The 18731-nt window shown below is 39.8% G+C and overlaps 1 protein-coding gene and 1 long non-coding RNA gene across 7 annotated transcripts; one reads left to right on the forward strand and one right to left on the reverse strand.

The window, feature by feature from the left end:
• Positions 1-2549: 2549 nt before the first annotated feature.
• Positions 2550-18555, forward strand: LOC126863442 (probable chitinase 10). Of its 3 annotated transcripts, XM_050613611.1 has the most exons (29): positions 2792-3471; positions 6103-6424; positions 6664-6914; positions 7273-7326; positions 7420-8036; positions 8118-8303; positions 8382-8526; positions 8673-9032; positions 9233-9723; positions 9787-10015; positions 10076-10264; positions 10352-10661; positions 10741-10979; positions 11715-12061; positions 12140-12469; positions 12641-12809; positions 12886-13097; positions 13224-13560; positions 13823-14227; positions 14326-14628; positions 14698-14909; positions 14995-15273; positions 15492-15677; positions 15777-16065; positions 16146-16501; positions 16632-17060; positions 17295-17771; positions 17999-18124; positions 18235-18555. In XM_050613611.1, exons 2-29 carry the CDS (start codon positions 6105-6107, stop codon positions 18391-18393), a joined length of 8007 nt encoding a protein of 2668 aa, XP_050469568.1. In that variant the 5' UTR covers positions 2792-3471; positions 6103-6104; the 3' UTR covers positions 18394-18555. The 3 variants fall into 3 exon arrangements, with proteins under 3 accessions (XP_050469569.1, XP_050469567.1, XP_050469568.1); XM_050613610.1 differs by having other exon boundaries at positions 2782-3471; positions 9787-10264; XM_050613612.1 differs by lacking the exons at positions 14995-15273; positions 15492-15677; positions 15777-16065; positions 16146-16501; positions 16632-17060 and having other exon boundaries at positions 2550-3471; positions 9787-10264.
• On the reverse strand, positions 3478-6021 carry LOC126863550 (uncharacterized). 4 transcript variants are annotated; one of them, XR_007688918.1, is made up of 4 exons: positions 5556-6021; positions 5068-5467; positions 4858-4992; positions 3478-4769 (listed from the first exon to the last, which is right to left on the reverse strand). It is a non-coding gene; the product is annotated as an uncharacterized LOC126863550 (long non-coding RNA). The 4 variants fall into 4 exon arrangements; XR_007688920.1 differs by having other exon boundaries at positions 5068-5175; positions 5252-6021; XR_007688917.1 differs by having other exon boundaries at positions 5068-6021.
• Positions 18556-18731: the final 176 nt, after the last annotated feature.

Consider the following 18731-nt stretch of genomic DNA (forward strand, 5'->3'; position numbering starts at 1 on the left):
CGCGGTTGGGCAGTTACGAGAGAATAGAGGGGAAGAATGTGAGGACAAAGGAAAACGAAAAAGTAAAAGAAAGAGAAGGAAAGAGGAAGGAGAGGAAGAGAGCCTAGAGTTCCAAGAGTCCATACACGATAATCGAAATCTTTGTAACCTGGGATAGGTGTGGGTCACTAACCAGCAACCGGCAGAAAGCTGGCTTGAGACTGGTACCGTGGCCTTGATTCTTTCTTAAGACCCTTCAATCCAAACTTGAAGGCATGTGTCGCGTGTCGATCATGTTACAATTCAGTTTTCCTCATACGCCAGGCTTACCTTATACGTTGCGTCGGTTCTTCGAAAATCACCAAGCAATCTTCCTTAGCTATTTATCCCTATCCTTAGTAATCTCTTTTGTAGAACTCTGCCTTTTCTTTCGCTTTGCTTCTGTAACTGGAATTCGTCGTGGAATAATTAACACCATTGATGATGTAATTAAAAGCTGTTTGATTTCTTCGCTACAAGTAACGTAACTTTAATTGACGAATGGATTCCCGTGGCTTTCCCAAGGATTCCACTCCTTTCCAACACGTGTTGTGTAAATCACACAGGCGATGTAATTGGAAACATCGGCACACGGTCGTTTTGGCCTCCCGAATTATCTATTGGCCTCCTGTTAATAGCTTTCTCGTGTACATATCCGTGGCAAAATATTAAACGATCGTCCAAGCTGAGATTTCTAGGAGGAAAGATGCATTAATGGTTTCTATTAGTTACACCAGACAATGTATTATTCTATTGGGTCAAGGCTGGCGAAGAATCATGGAATCACGTCAAATTTCGTTGGTCATCCTCCATACTTTCCCTTTCTCAAGTTTTCAATTTCTATTATTTTTTTTCGTGAAACCAGCGCGCTATTGATCGTATCTCGCGGCTAGATAGAAGATAAGAATCCTTGTAAGAGGGACGACGGTACGTGTCTGTGTACGAATTTTCTATCCATCATATATACAATTTTGTCATACGACGTTTCTTGCCGTGTGACTTAATTATGCATTCCGTTTAGCCGTTAAAGCGCTTTAACAGGTTTTACGTACGAAAAACTCATACAACCTGTATCGAAACACATTTGACTTCCCGATGCCAATGAACTTCAAAGACTACGTCAATAATCCGTTCCCGTCGTTCTGGCCCCTGGTCCTCGAACGCAAACTGGATCTTTCACGCCGAATTCGTTTGGGGAACGAAGAACAATTAATCGATTGGCATTCTGAAATTTGAATACTTGTCCCGTCTAGCTCCTCCTAGCTACGCATCTGTCTCCGTTCCTCCGCTTTTGTTCTCTCGTTTCATCGAGAAACCTCACCTTCCCTCGTCTTTCACCGAATCTAATCGCGGATCGACGGCCTGGAAGCCGGTACGTTCGTTACTTAAATTTTGGTTTTAGCGTAAATGATCTTCCACTCTTTTTCTCTTCCTTTCGCCGTTAGAAAGCAAACAAGCCGATAAAACAACCGGTTGCAAGTTCAAGGCGAATCGGCTATTCCATAAAGTGCCTTATTTTTAGGATTCTTGGGGATACCTGTGCCGCCACGATCGATTCCCAAATTCTCCAATGGGACGAGTCTCTTCTTTGCTTGACTTCCAACTCGCTACTTTTTCTTTCTTCGCCACTAAACTCGACACAAAGGTTTGGAAGCCTTCGTTCCTTAACGATCCTATCCACGTTATCCTTTTTTCCCTTGCCGTTCTGCCGCTTTATCGCCCGGGCTTTTATCTAACACGCGAAAGCTATAACAACGAGAAATTCATCGATTCGTGGAATTAATAAAATTTTGTTTTTCTGAACTTGCATGCCAGGAGGTCGCGACTCAAGGATTGTAACGTAACGGAGGCGTATCTCTCGTTGCCAGTTTATCGAAAGAAATATTTTGTGTTATTCAAAAACTCGTGTCTAGCTTGATTAAAAAAAGAAAAAAAAAAAAAAAAAAGAATTGCAGAGACAGTCGAGTTGAATTTTTTTTCCGGGTATATATAGGTATTTCGATATCTGGCACACGCTGTCCCGTCGATAATAAATTTGCAAATTACGATCGTAAGCATTAAATTACGATTCGTGGCGGAAGCATTCACGGCAACGGGTTTCCAGTATCATTGAAACCAAGGTGTACTAAACGGAGAACGAGTATGGCATTCGTAACGGATCGCGCTATCCTAGAGACACAGTATCATACTAATCAGCCCTAGCGCAAACCAAAACACTACTGCATGGGATATTGTTGCGCGGACACGATACGATAACGCTTCCACTTGTACTCGAACTGATAATGCGCTTGTTTATCACAATGCACTAATTTAGTGATCTACTGGGAATCGTCGTACTTTTTTGCGGCAGTTAACGCGTCGCAATGGAGTGGAACGGACGCAGTTATAAATTGTAAGTTCATTCAATTCGAATTTCCGGCGTAAACAGTTCTATCGCAGTGGTAAAGCGATATGCGAAATTGTCAAGAGTAGCATGTATATCGCATATCTACTTCGACAGCGTCAGAAGCCAAAATAATTTAGTTAAAAGAATACCAAAGGAGGATTTCCAGGACTAAGGATGGAAAATTATAAAGATAATACTTGTTGACCATCGTTCGTTAAAGTCGATTCTTTCCATGCAATATTATGTATTTAGTTAGAGTATTAGATCGAGTCGTGTTACTTTCAAAATACATGTACATCGTAACATTATCATTGAGTTTCCCTTGTATACGATGAATAATAATTAAATAGAAAAAGAAAATGGTAAATTACGGTATACACGCGTATCTTTTTAAAACAACCTATATCCGAGTTCTAATGAGAGACTTGAAGCATTCGTTTCATTCGATAAAGCATCATCGAAAAAGGCTTTACTGCTAATCGGATTCGTTTCACGAAACTATTGCACGAGATAAGGGTTAAAGGAGAAACGAAAATGGCTATACGTATGTGGCGGGAAAAGATAAAGTCATATATATCGAGATTAGAAGCTACGAAACCGTGGAGATGCAAGTTAAGGTGCAGGATCACGCACACAAAATCGCTGCACGGTGTGTCGTTGCTTCGAGACAAGGCGTATCGCGCCGCGTTCAGAATTGGTGTACGTACACTGTCATGTTCTTCGTGGTCAAGGACGTCGGAGACAGGGTCTCCGCGTAGGGTGCGGGAGCCGCGGGGTCCCTAGGCGATGGAGTAGGTATATATGGGCGTCCCCGCGCGTTCAGAATACCAGATTCATGCAAGTTAGCCCTCCCCGCGAAGCGGGTGGTGCGCTTTGAAAAATTCATCGCGAACGACCTGACGGAGTAGTTGTCCGGAGGGGCCCGGTCACGGCTTCTCAATCATCATCGGTCAGTGCAGTAGAATCGGCTGCCATTCACGCTTCTTCGGATCGGCCAGTTCGTAGAGCGGCCACAACCTGGACACCTTCTGCTGCACAACGTCCCTTTGTTACTCGCTTACGCCAAGGTTCGTCCGTTTTCTTGATTAAATTTCTTTGATTCTTATTAGATATACGTTATAACGAGATTACGAGATGTATATTTTTTTATCAGATAAAAATATGGTTGTTTTCTCGCGACGAAGAAAATGATCGATGTTCTAGGTCGCGGTTGTCGAGTTTTCGAGACACGTTGCTTTCGGAATGTAAATTTCAACTTTTTCACGGGTTTGCGTCTTCCCTGTAATTTACACGGGTCCGTTATTATCCGCAGAAAATTACATCTCTATATGCGTGCGACCATAATTTACTACCACTGGAACGCGCTTCTCGGTGATAAACTAAAAAAAAGAAGACGATGTAATATTCGGTCTATTAAGTAGTCGTTAAAGCAGTTTGATTCTCGTTAAACATCCATCGATTGACTTATATATATATTTCTAGTATCGTTCGATATTATATTTTACAATTTTTATCTCGTCTAAACCCGTATTAGAAACCAACGAATTCTTGAAAATGTTGCGAATCTGGTCGAATTCAGTTGTAAAGTTGTTCAGTTGTAAAGCAGTTTGATTCTCGTTAAACATCCATCGATTGACTTATATATATATTTTTAGTATCGTTCGATATTATATTTTACAATTTTTATCTCGTCTAAACCCGTATTAGAAACCAACGAATTCTTGAAAATGTTGCGAATCTGGTCGAATTCAGTTGTAAAGTTGTTCAGTTGTAAAGCAGTTTGATTCTCGTTAAACATCCATCGATTGACTTATATATATATTTTTAGTATCGTTCGATATTATATTTTACAATTTTTATCTCGTCTAAACCCGTATTAGAAACTAACGAATTCTTGAAAATGTTGCGAATCTGTTCGAATTCAGCTGTAAAGTTGTTCAGTTGTAAAGTGCGTAAAAGAGTACGAGACCGCTGAAATGTACGATAAATGGCTTGTCATCGAAGGTATTGTCATTGATATTTGTTGTATCGGAAGAGTGGTAGTTGAAGACTGGCTAGCAAACATTGTCCTCCTTGCGGTCGCTTCCACCTACGAGCGTCGCATTTTTAATGACTAAACACCATCGCGAAGATTCACGTAGCGGCGCGTGTCTTTGTCCTCGAGTGAATCAGCGCACGGTGTTCGCATAAATTTCGATTTTGCGGTTCATATTGTTATACGCGTGTCCCCCATGTCCGACGATTCGTCATGCAGTTATCAAGCAAGCTGGTTTAAGTAAAAGTACACGAATATCAAGGTTACTGTCTAGATTAAATTTCATGAAAAATCTCACGTTTATTCGTTTTCTTCCTTCTAAGGATTCTTCTGCAAAAGAAATATTAAATTTACTCGGCGACGAAGATAAAGTGGACTCGTGTGAAATTTACTAATAGAAAAGTATACTTCTCATTACGTTTCGCCGTGGCGATTTTAAACGTTAAACGTGCGAACCACAGAAAAGCACGACAAATCGTATTTCTTGTCTTTGATAGAAGAGAGATTCCACAAACGTCTTCGCATCACAACTATCTTTGCATTCGATCTAGAACTGAATACGTGTTTTTATCTTGAATATATCGATAACATTAATTACACAGTCCGATATTAATTAAATTCAACTAACATTATTCGTTTCTCACAAGATATTGTAAGTCTACCACTTATATCTTCGAATCTATGGGATTATTCCTTTCTTCGACTATTTCATATTAAAGTACTCCTTTTCTAGCCACTGAAATGACATAAAAGTAAAAAAAAATCAAGAGAAATGGACTTTTTCATATTCGTATGGAATCTTCAAGACTTACAATATACTTCGCTATTAATTATCAGATATCTAAGTATGTACGATTATATATAGTTTTATATAAAAACTTCCATTCCGAGCTCGTTAGCATTCCAGAAAGCCAAGAAAGATGCCCTTTAAGGATATCGTATATATTAGCGCTTGAAGAATGGTCGTTTTTCAACGTACCGTGATCGACTGAGCTCGCCGAAGAGCAATTATCGCAGCAGTCAGAGCCCTTATAATGCGGAGCACATTTCGTTCTATATTATTTTTCAGTGTCTTGAACGCAGGACAGGTTTACCGATCAACATGTAGATACGTACGTTGTAAAACTGCGTCTGGATAAATCGCCTAGCCTGCATTTAGCACCCGATAATTCACGCGTAAAGTATCTCTACTCGTTAATTACCACGTTTTGTACTTGTCAGATACGTTGTCAAGTTTAATCGATGTCGTTGCTAATTTATCCGTCGATCATTCAAACCAAGCTTGTACCTCTCCGCGCGAATACTTTTACAATTGATGGTTGTCTTCTGTTAAAAAGAAACTAGAGTTGCTTGACACAAACGTACACGGTTAACGACTAAGTCACTAAGATAGGAATTCGAAAATTAATAATATCATATCTATAACTACCGGCTGCAGCAGAATTCCATTTATCTGAATTTGTTGCAAGACAGTTTATATAATAATCGGAGTTCGCGTATCGAGAGCTTTTCCAATTTTACTTATTATTTTTCAGAAAAGATTCAGTTAATCGAACAACAAACTCAACAACAAGAGCAATAATTCTACTGTATAGTTTTAAAAGCTATGATCGTATGCCAGCAGCTAGGAAGATATCGTATTCGTCACTTTTTTTCCTTTCAGCGATGATTCCTTGGCTGATCCTGCTCCTCGTGGCCTCAGCGGCCGCAGGACCATCCTATTTAAAATCTATTCCTGACGTATTACAACCACCCCCATTGGATCCTATCGAAAGAGAAGCAGATGCTGAAATCATCAGTCTGCCTTCGTTTCAACGAGGCGCCGTCGAAGGTCCTCCGATGATCGAGAACCCGTTGATGGATCCTTCCATCAGCCATGCTGAATACGGATCGGAGAGATTTCCTCTGCGTGACGCGGTCGAAGCGTTGCCCGCAAACAAGATCGGCTTTCAAGTCGTCAGTCTACCTCTACAAGATTCCTCGCAGTTAGTATTGCCATAAAAAATACACATTACATATCTTGTTTCATAAGCGCGTTCTTCTTCGATATGGAATTTCATTTGCAAAGAATCGGCATTCACCTTGTACTTGCCATTCCATGATTAATTTATCGACGATTGCTCGTCGAAGTTGCAAATTGAAGCTGCTGATGGGCTTATTCGATGTATTTGATTAACTGTTTGTCCATTGGACAATTAACAAAGGATGATTAATACCGGTTTAGGGGACGAGTACCTTTAAGGGACGCCGTGGAACATCGGGAAGCTCCTTTCTTCGGTAATTTCGATCACGAGTCCATCTGGATCGAGCCATTGGCACCGCCAACTTTAACAAGGACCGAGCAAATCATTAATCCAAAAGTGGTATGCCATTTGGACTCCAGCGCGGTTCACAGGATAGAGCCGTTCTCTTTGTTTCCCCAATCCGTGCCGGACCATCGATGCAGCCATCTGATTTATATTGCTGCCACTTTGGGTATTTCATCTTTTGACTAAGACAATTAATAAAGCAATACTATTTACTTGTAAATTATAGTAACGATGTATACATATATTTATTCATAATACATAATATCTATTTATTATAGCATTTACACGCCAATTAATTAGGTCCAAATATATTAAATTTCGTATGATTCGGTAATACTTTTATACGACTGCAGAAACATAATGACGATAAAAGTGAAATATAGATCCTGATAAAGGAAACGCTTTTTGTAGCTATTATAGATATGTAATATTACTATTTAGTAATCAATGCATATTTATAACTAATTAACACAGCGCTATTAATGGTAGAACGAGTAAATAGCGAATAATTTTCCTATTTTCAGATCCAGAGGAGCTGGTTGTCGTCTCAAGGGACCGCGAATATGACGAGATCAAGGGTAAAGTGATCAAACTCCGTTAATTCGCGAGTAAAGAACGAATATATATTTGAAATCACGAGTCCCGTTAATTTATTCCATCGATTCGAATAGGTGGATATAAGGCAGTAACGGGACATCGATCGAGGGATCCAGCATTGCGAGTGCTCGTCTCGATCACGGCCCCAAATCGGGGGAAACTGTTCTCTGAAGTGACCAAGAACCATTGCACCCTGCACTGTGAAAAATTTGGAAAATCCATCTTAAGTTTTCTCGAAGCGCATGACTTCGACGGCGTCGAAATCGATTGGGATGGTTCGCCGGATCGCATCGATGACTTGAAACTCTTGTTGAGAACGATCAAGAAACTTTTCGCTGATCGAGAATACATTCTCGCGGTCGTTCAAAAGCCAGACGATCCGGTGGATCAGCAAATCACTTCTGCAGCCGATTTAGTTCTTCTGAAAGCTTGGAGAGACAATCCTGCGTTCAGAAGAGAAAAATTGGCTCTTCATCCCGCACCATTGAAGTATGTTGCTCGAGTGACGAATAAATGGATCGATCAAATCCCGACAGAGCACCGATCGAAAATTGTTCTTGGCTTACCTGTATTTGGACAAGGATATACTTTAAAATTTGGAAATTTTACCGACACTGGTGCACCTATTATTGGGCCGGGGATTGAAGATGTCTATACCAAGCAGAAAAATGGAAGAATGGCTTACTACGAAGTAATTATTAATAGCTGTAACTTACCTAAAAAAGACTACTATAAGCTATATCTTTTTGCACTTTCTTATTATTATCTGTAGATCTGTGAGAAATTGGAAGATGGATTGTGGACCTCTGGGAGAGACGAGGAAGGGCCGTACATAAAACGCGGTGACCAGTGGGTTGGTTACGAGGATCCATTGTCGGTGAAAATCAAAGTGGCTTACGTTAGATCAGTCAGACTCGGTGGAGTTTCCTTATGGTCTCTTGATTTGGACGATTTTCAAGTTAATATCATGCTATTTTTGTTGCACGATTAAAACACGTGAATATTATTATACGACGTATTTAATATATATTTTCAGGGCATTTGCGGTAATTCGTGGCCTATGTTGAACGCTGCAACCGAATCGATAGGCTTGTACGATGAGGTAGAACTGAACGAATGTTCTACCGATGGTCTATCTAATGATCCAGAAAATTGCTCAGGATTCTATTCCTGTCACAATGGTAAACGAGTCCATTCGTTTTATAATTCTTTTCTCAGAAAATTTTTTGTTAATTTTAAAATGTAAATTTTTAAATGTAATTTTTGTAATGTAATTTTTGTAAATGTAAAAATGTAATTTTTAAATGTAAAATTCGTATGGACATAGGAGTGCGATATCGAGGTCAGTGCGGACCAGGAAGATTCTTCGATTCCATTAATGGCCGTTGCGTAAAAGCGAATTCGAACATTTGTAAACCAGTACAATTCGATAAAATGCAAGGAAATCATTACCAGACTGAGATAAGGGAAACGCAAGCTTTCCAAAATTTAGAGATTTCTCCGAAGAAGGGTCCCCGTGTAGTCTGCTACATAACTTCGTGGTCGCTCTACCGTAAAGGAGATGGACTGTTCGCTCCAGAACGATTAGATTCCCGTCTATGCACCGATATAATCTATGCGTTCGCTGGATTGAATCCAGACACGTTGCTCATCCAACCGTTAGATCCTTGGATCGACATAGAACACAGTAATTACATTAAATCATATTAATATCGATATTAAAAGGAATCAGAATGATAAGGTTTTACGTAAGAAATTCTAGTAAAGAACTGTTTCGTATTTATACATATAATTTTTATAAAGAATTGCAAAGCAATCATTTTGCTTGCTTTGAGTAAGACGAGTTCAATTCTTTATCTTTCTTAAATAAAAAATAAATATTTTCAGATTTATACGAGCGAGTGACAAAGACGAAAGGATCAAAAGTGCTCTTAGCCATCGGAGGCTGGACAGACAGCACTGGTGACAAATACTCTCGTTTGATAAGCAGTAGCGTTGCACGTCGCAAATTCGTTGCAGCTACGATAAACTTCCTGAAGAAGCACAACTTCGACGGCCTATCCTTCGAGTGGAACTATCCGAAATGTTGGCAAAGTAATTGCAGAAAGGGACCCGATTCCGACAAGCCCAATTTCACCAAATTAATCCAGGAACTGAGAAAAGGATTCGATCAAGAGGAACCGAGGCTTACGTTAGCCGTAGCATTCTCAGGTTATAAAGAAGTGATCGACAGAGCCTACGAAGTCCGTGAAATTTCGGAAATGGTGGATTTCATGTCAGTGATGACGTATGATTATCACGGTGCTTGGGAGGCAAAAACGGGTCACTTGTCGCCCTTATTTGGAAATACCGACGACATCAATCCATACTACAATGTCGTAAGTTTTGCAACAAAGTACATTCTGTGAAACAAGAAGAATTTATTATCAAATTTTGTTTAGAATTCCACGATGGAGTACTTGATAAACCTTGGAGCGGACAAATCGAAACTTTTGGTAGGCATACCTTTATACGGACAAGCTTATCGACTGTCTAGCGAGAATTTAACAAATCTTGGAGATCCTGCCACTGGACCTGGAACTGCTGGAGAATTTACCAAACAACCTGGGATGCTGGCCTATTACGAAGTTTGCGACAGAATCAAGAACAAGGGCTGGCAGACAGGATTAGGTAGAAAGCCAAAAGGAGGAAGAAAATATCTATCTTTTGACCCAAAATGTTCCATTCTAGGGCCAAGTGCGTACCGCAGAGACCAGTGGGTAGGCTACGACAATCAGGAGAGCGTTTTCGCCAAAGGAGAATACATTTTGAAACGTGGTTATGGGGGTGCAACACTGTGGACAGTGGACTTGGACGACTTTTTAAATCGCTGTTGTTCGGAATCCTTCCCACTATTGAAGAGCATAAATCGTGCACTAGGTGATTTGGTTGATTCACGAATCATCTTGAAATCGAAATACAAACCTCGAGTACCAGAAAAGTAGACGCGTGTATGTTAAATTGTAGGTCGTTTAAAGAATAAAGCTTCCGAAGGATGCGGACGGCCACCAGAACCAGTTACACCACAACCTCCAACGTTGACGACTCACAGTGACGCAGTGGGAGACACTCATCGACCAACGACGCCAATGGCAAAGCCAACCACGTGGCCAATGTGGACTGAAAAACCGAGTACAGGCAATCATCACACAACTACTACTTGGCCCACTTGGACTTGGAAACCAAGCAAACGACCGGAGTCAACGACTAAAAGTAGTACCACGGTCTGGTGGACTCAATCAACTAGCACTGCTTCTTCAACATGGACTTCAACCAAGTACTACATACTAAATATATTATTTATAATCAATAAGTATGTATTTTTTATTATATCTTTTACCATAAAATAATTGTAGAGCACCGGAGCAGTTAACAACGGAAGCCACGCAAGGTACAGAGAAACCAACAGACTCCTCAAAACCAGACAAGCCGTGTATGGTAGGAGAATACGTGCAGGATCCTGATAACTGCAACAACTACTTTAGATGCGTGCTTGGTGAATTGCAACGCGAACAATGCGCACCAGGATTGCACTGGGACGCGAGACGACGCATTTGCGATTGGCCAGCTGCGGCGAAATGTCAAGCAGAGACAGGTCAGTTTCCCCATTCTTATCGTATGCATTTATTCATCAAAGAAAGCTATTCAATTCGATAAAGCGAAAGAAGCTCAGCTACCAGAATAACTTCTTGCGTAAAGGTATGCCTAATGACATTAAAATTTTCTGATATTTGAACGATGAATATATTTCTTGTCAATCAAATACTTTATTCCATGGTCAATTGGTTTGTATTTTTTAAAGCTGGCAATATTGACTGTTTAAAAAATGCATATTATGTTACATATAAAAGATTCAACTTACTCTATTATCAATGTTCTCTGATAATTATACAATGTATCCTTCTACGTAACTTCTTGAGACGTTGTCATCGACAGACGCATCGGTTCATTAGGAACAACGCAAACCTGTTTATCCCCGTGCAATATCAGTAAACATCTTCATTTCTGCATACATCTTTCTGCTAGTTTTGCAATCGCCGCCTCCAGGCAAGTATCTTCCCTTTGTAATCAATTCTATTCGTATGCGACGCTCAGTGTCAGCGAGAGTTCTGCACTGTTCGTGTTTTTCTTCTCGTAGTCTGGTCGAAAGATGATTTACGTTAATCGTATAATTCTCGTTCTAATCTCAATAAATCCCACTTTGATGCAAGTGTACAAAATTTCGCGACCGTCTGGTATAAATACGTTCATAAACATAAAACAAAGAAATGACTAATTCTAAAAGTACTTTGTGGTAAATTTTAACATCTTGCACTTCTGTTTAAAATAGGTTCTGTGACTCAAAAACCATCATGGACCACCATGAGAACCACCACTACGAAAAAACCAACTACGTCGTTCATACCTTCTTCGTCCAAACCTATCACCCAAAGACCAATTATGGAAACTTCGACCGGAAAGCCGCCAAAAAATTGTGTACACGGGGAATATTACTCTTATCCAGATTCCTGCACAGGTTTCCATATCTGCGTGAATGGAAATTTAATTTCTCAACAATGTGGACCAGGATTGAACTGGAACAAGGAGAAGGGCATGTGCGACTGGGCTTTCAAGAATCCTTGCATCGAGAAGCCGAAGAAAACAGCCTCGTTGGTCGCAGGAGGTACCAAGTCAAATGTAAGTAAACTATTATTAAAATTATTAATATCATTAAAGTTACAAGTCACGTAGTTATTTTTTACTGTTTTCTTTTAGTCGTGTACGCCTGATAGTTACACTGGCGTTCCAGGAGATTGTGAGAGCTTCCAAGCATGTTTATGGGGTCGCTACGAAGTATTCCGTTGCGCTCCAGGATTGCACTTTAACGAGAGAACTCGAATATGCGACTGGCCATCTAGAGCTAATTGTCAAGATAACTCTGTATCGACAGATAATCAAGATCCCAACACACCTAGCGATAAGCCAATTAATCATCCAACGAGTACTGAAAAGCCTTGGGTAGCAAGCACCACTCAAGCTACGACCACCTTGCCATCAGCCGTGATAGATGCTGACAAAGTTTCTCCATTGTCTGGCCATTACAAAGTAAGATCATTATCGTAATTAAACTGCTGACAGTTATGCAAATTCATATTTTTGTAAATACGACAGAAAGAATAGCACCTAGGCAGAAATTTCTTTCTCCCATTAAATATTATAACAAGTACTGTACTTTGGATATTTTGCGTCTGATCATTTATTTCTTCATTGTGTTAGATCGTGTGTTACTTCACGAATTGGGCCTGGTATCGAAGAGGGGTCGGTCGTTATCTTCCTGAACATATCGATCACACTCTCTGTACCCATATCGTTTACGGATTTGCTGTTTTGGATTATTCAGACCTAATCATCAAGGCTCACGACTCCTGGGCGGATTACGACAATCGTAAGTCATTTGTTAAAAACATATTGACATTGTCAAACGCGGAGTGTACATATAAATGTAAATCTATGTCGAACAGATTTCTACGAACGCGTAGTCGCGTACAAGAAACGTGGATTGAAAGTATCTCTCGCTCTGGGAGGTTGGAACGATTCAGCTGGAGACAAATACAGTCGTCTAGTGAATAATCCTACTGCTAGGAAACGGTTCGTTGAACAAGCAATCCAATTCCTGGAAAAATACGATTTCGATGGGCTTGACTTGGATTGGGAATACCCAGTTTGCTGGCAAGTACGTGCATATCAACGTTAATATATATACATGAACATGCATAATGTATATCGTATAAAATATACATAAATATTCTAACTCCTTACATACGTATATAAAAATCACTGTACATTACATTTATCTTAGGTTGACTGCAATAAAGGTCCATCTTCAGATAAACAAGGCTTCGCAGATTTGCTTAAAGAACTGAGCAACGAATTGAGACCCAGAGGATTATTACTCAGTTCGGCGGTTTCGCCGAGTAAGCAAGTGATCGACAAAGGCTACGATGTTCCAGCACTCGCTAAATATTTGGATTGGATTGCGGTGATGACTTACGATTTCCATGGTCAATGGGACAAGAAAACTGGCCACGTAGCGCCGCTCTATTACCATCCCGATGATGACTATTATTACTTCAACGCAAATTATTCCATCAATTATTGGATCGCTAAGGGAGCTCCTCGTAGAAACATCGTTATGGGTATTTATTTCTTATTTTACAATCTTATATTATACGTAGACTGCGGATTTTTATACAATTTTATATTTTTGTTTATATCAATCATATTATATTTCAACCACTAAATATTATAAAGAGTACCTTACTTTCGATATTGTTTATATCTTCGTATATTATGTGCAATCTCGCACTTTTAAATTTCTTATAAATGCCATAAAAATTCGCAGCCTAATTATAAAAATACGAATTAAATATTCATCTAACTGACTTATCCCAATAACAGGAATGCCATTGTACGGACAGTCGTTCTCCATAAACGACCGCAACGCAGGTACAGGATTAAATGTGCCAGCTAGTGCTGGACAAGCCGGTGAATTTACTAGAGCTGCAGGATTCTTGTCTTATTACGAGATTTGCGATAGGATTCGGAACCGTGGATGGAACGTCGTTCAAGACTCAGGACACAGAATGGGTCCCTATGCATATAAGGGCACTCAGTGGGTGAGCTTCGACGACGCTAACATGATTCGACGGAAAGCCGAGTATGTTAGAGACATGGGTCTTGGTGGTGGAATGGTGTGGGCATTGGATCTCGATGATTTCCGGGGACGCTGCGGCGAAGGACCGCATCCGTTGATGCATACTCTTCAAAAAGTTTTAGCTAGTCCTCCCAACAAAGATGAAGAACGTAATTCATTTTTATTCAATTAATTTTTAGCTGTTCATCTTTGTCTTCAGTTTTAGGTTTATATATATATTTCTTTTTATTTTGTGTTTCTTTCTTAGTTGAGAAGCCACCGATTACAGTGGATGATTTGGATCAAGGTCCGATGGCGCCCACGGTAGCATCCACCACTGTTAAGACACCCGTGCCATCTTCAACGTCGAGGGATCAACTGCAACCTGACGATAAATTCAAAATGATTTGTTACTTTACAAATTGGGCCTGGTATCGTCAAGAAGGAGGAAAGTTCTTGCCAGAAGATATAGACCCTGATCTCTGTACTCATGTTCTGTATGGTTTCGCAGTACTCGATGGATCGCAGTTGACGATTAAACCACATGATTCGTGGGCTGATATAGACAACAGTAAATATCGAGATACATTCCATACAATTTTTCCTTTTTCTCCGTGTATCATTGTATTATCATTTCTAGAGTTTTACGAAAGGGTCGCGGCTTTAAAATCGAAGGGAATAAAAGTATTAATGGCTATTGGAGGATGGAATGATTCAGCAGGTAACAAATACAGTCGTTTGGTGAATTCACCATCGGCTAGACAAAGATTCGTCACGAATGTGATCCAATTTATCGAAAAATACGAGTTTCAAGGCTTGGATCTAGATTGGGAGTATCCAGTATGCTGGCAGGTAATAAACTCGCGTTTATTCATTTATAATCTTCGATCTGATTATTCGATTAGTAAAAAGTGATATGTCGATAAATAAATTTTAGGTCGATTGTAAAAAAGGTCCAGCTACAGACAAAGAAGGATTCGCTAGTTTAGTGAAGGAGTTGAGCGAACAATTCAAACCAAGAAGTTTACTGTTATCCGCCGCGGTTTCTCCGAGCAAACGAGTCATTGACACAGGCTATGACGTACCAAGCTTGGCGAAATACTTAGACTGGATATCTGTAATGACGTATGACTATCATGGTCAATGGGACAAGAAAACCGGTCACGTGGCGCCACTGTATCGACTGCCCAATGACTGGGAGCCAACTTTTAACGCGGTAAGTGCACGTCAGAACTTAAAACCATTAACGATGAATATGTATATCGATAAATCTGTTTACATCTGAATCTTACTAATTTCTTAAGAAACGAACTGTAATAAAAACGGAAAATTCTTATCCATGTTTTTTATACAAAAAATTACATATAATTTTTATCAAATATTCCGAACGTCTGCATATCATTTTTTCAAAATATTATTTTAATAATCGTATAGAACTTTTCAATTCATTATTGGATGGAGAAAGGTGCACCAGCGAAAAAGCTTGTAATGGGAGCACCACTGTACGGTCAGTCCTTCTCCTTGGCAGAAAGAAGTGAGAGAGGATTAAATGCACCGACTTATGGCGGCGGTGAAGCCGGCGAAGCAACAAGAGCCAGAGGTTTCCTGTCTTATTACGAAGTAGGTATTCTACTTTCCTAATTTCTTATTTTTCTCTCTCCCTCTCTCTCTTTCTTTTAATAAATATTCATATAATATTACGGTCTTAAATAATCATAGATATGCGAAAGGACATTAAAGAAGGGTTGGACCGTGATCCAAGACAAACAACGACGTATCGGTCCCTACGCGTATAAAGGTGATCAGTGGGTCAGCTTTGACGATACCAGACAAATTAAACTGAAGGCGGAATTAATAAAGGATCTTGATTTGGGCGGCGGCATGGTGTGGGCTCTCGATTTGGACGACTTCAAGAACAGATGCGGCTGTGAGCCTAGCCCGCTTCTCAGAACCATGAACAGGGTTCTAAGAAATTATCCCAAAGGTCCATTGTGTCCAGTAACGAATGGTAAATATTCTGGAAGATGAACATTCGTTTATAGATATGTCCAAAAGATGGAAATAAATGTAATAATATTTTAAAAACAGAATTTCTCACGATTGACGCTGGAGAATCCATGATGGAATCTACGACTACTGAACGACCAAGTTGGGAACCTACTACTTCTACTAAACCAACGTACTTGCCGCCAACGTCTACAACCGCGGATCCGGATTCTGATATCGATGATACTATTGAAATAGAAGCTGAGCCGCCGATAATAGGTGGTTCACCAGACGACTGCGGCGGTCGTGTTTTTGTTCCCCATAAGAAAGATTGCTCTAAATACTTCTTATGTAATTTTGGAAAGCTTACTGAACACTCTTGTCCTCCTGGTCTGTATTGGAACGAGAATCGTTGCGACTGGCCTGAGAACACCAAATGCCAGGATTCTCAGCGACAAGTAAGAGTTTTACAATCTTAAAGGGCCTTGGTGAATCAATGTTTCATTAAGGTCGTGTTTTGCATGAGACTCTCCACTTTCTTCCGAAATTAAGCTGCATAGTGACATAATTTCGCTTTTTAATTTGCAGTCGAACGAGTTATTGCCATTAATCTCTGACCAGGAGAATAACAAGAAGAAAATGATTTGTTATGTAATGAACTGGGCACGAAAGCGGCCTGGGGTAGGACAATTCCTACCAGAGGACATTGATCTAGATTTGTGTACTCATATAGTTTACGGTCTCGCGAAGCTGGATCCGGAACGATTAACTATACAAAATCCACAGGCTGCTGGACAGAAGGAATTTCTTAGTAAAATAGCTGATATTAAAAGCAAAACTGGACTGAAGGTTTTGCTTGGTTTGGGTGGCTGGGATGAATCTACGGATAATAAGTACAGCGAATTGGCGCACAATTCGGTGGAACGGAAAAGATTTGCGCGCCACGCTGCTCTTTATATTCAGAGTCGCGGATTTGATGGTCTTGACTTCCTTTGGGAGTATCCAGTATGCTGGCAGGTACGAAAAAGTACATAGAGATGCAAAAATGAGTTAAACATTTCAAATTCACATAAAAAAATAAAAAATAAAAAGCTACAAATAAATAAGTAGCTACGCTTATATTACGTTTTATATTATCGTGAGTCATTCGTGATTCACTCGTATTCTTATAGATTATAAAATTCTTCTGCCATTATTAATCATATTTTGCTTTATCTTTATCTGTATATAAATTAACGAGCCATTTTCTAGGTTGATTGCAATCGTGGACCATCAAGTGATAGGGAAGCGTTTGCAGCCCTGCTAAAGGAACTAAGCATAACTTTCAAACCTAAAGGGTTGCTCCTTTCCACCGGTGTTTCTGCTAGCAAAGAAGTCATCGACGTAGCTTACGACGTTCCAGCATTAATCAAATACCTCGATTGGATAAATGTTATGACTTACGACTATCATGGCTATTGGGAGGACAGAACTGGTCACGTAGCCCCGCTTTATCGTAATCTGGATGAGCAGACCAAATACTTGAACGTGAACTTTACAATAATCCATTGGCTGGAACAAGGTGTGCCATCGAATAAACTGATAATGGGAATACCAGCATATGGGCAAAGCTTTACGTTATCGAGAAAATTGCAAGGAAGAGGAACACCAGGCCTTAACGCACAAGTTTCCGGGCCCGGGCATCCAGGAGACTTCACCAAATCAGCCGGAATGCTCGCTTATTACGAGGTATGTATGAATTTATTATTCTATAGATTAATCATATTTGTATGATAAATAGTTAAATAACATAAGTAAGCGGTAAGTGTTTGATTTAAATTGCTATTGCAATCGAATTTGATTTATCTATGGAAAACTTTCCTATTTTCTCGTGTTTACATGGATTGCAACATTAATTTATTTTTATATCCGGAGGTTAAGCCGAATGTTCTCTCCTTTAATAAACATTTTCTCAGATATGTAACAACGTAAAAAACAGAGATTGGTCCGTGATCAAGGATTCGAAGAATCTGAGTGGACCGTATGCTACCAGAGATGACCAATGGGTCAGCTATGAAGATGTATCCAGTATAGCGCAAAAGGTAACTAACGTCTATGAATCATTGACGCAAGAATGATGCACGAGAATGTTGCGTTGTAACGTTGTACTCTTATCGTCTAAATACATAGATGTTCACTTGTCTTCTTCCAGACGAAATTCATAAGAGATTTAAATCTTGGTGGCGCCTTGATATGGTCATTAGACGTAGATGACTTCACAAATCTTTGTGGCTGTGGAAAATATCCTTTAACAACAGCGCTTAGTCAAGGACTTAGAGAAGAACGTAATCTCAGAATGGATTGTACTTGAGATACACGTACTTTAGACAAACACGCGAGTAATTCACGGATGACAATTCATTGACGTTGCGTTCCACTTTCACGGATGACCATAAATCTCGGATCGACCGTATCAACCAGCATAAGTACTGTACGGCAAGAATTCACAAACGTAATGTCTCAGGAAGAACAATACAATTTAGAGAAAAAAGAAGAGAACAGCGTTTACCTTGATTCTTGTATCGCGTTACAATTGCCAACAATGTGATTGTATAGGATCAAACAGGATTCTATCATAGCACTTTCTGATTCGCCTTATTCTCCGTTTCATGGTATAGTAGTACATATCTCTGTAACGAGTGATCATCT

Source organism: Bombus huntii, chromosome 3 (assembly GCF_024542735.1).
Source record: "Bombus huntii isolate Logan2020A chromosome 3, iyBomHunt1.1, whole genome shotgun sequence".
Taxonomy (NCBI): Eukaryota; Metazoa; Arthropoda; class Insecta; order Hymenoptera; family Apidae; genus Bombus; species Bombus huntii.

Excerpts from the sequence above, each read along its gene's own strand:
- LOC126863442 (XM_050613610.1), top strand. The coding sequence starts at position 6,105 with ATGATTCCTTGGCTGATCCTGCTCCTCGTGGCCTCAGCGGCCGCAGGA. Across the intron at positions 6,425-6,663 it reads CCTCTACAAGATTCCTCGCA|GGGACGAGTACCTTTAAGGG; the intron begins GTTAGTATTGCC and ends ATACCGGTTTAG. Across the intron at positions 10,980-11,714 it reads GAAATGTCAAGCAGAGACAG|GTTCTGTGACTCAAAAACCA; the intron begins GTCAGTTTCCCC and ends TGTTTAAAATAG.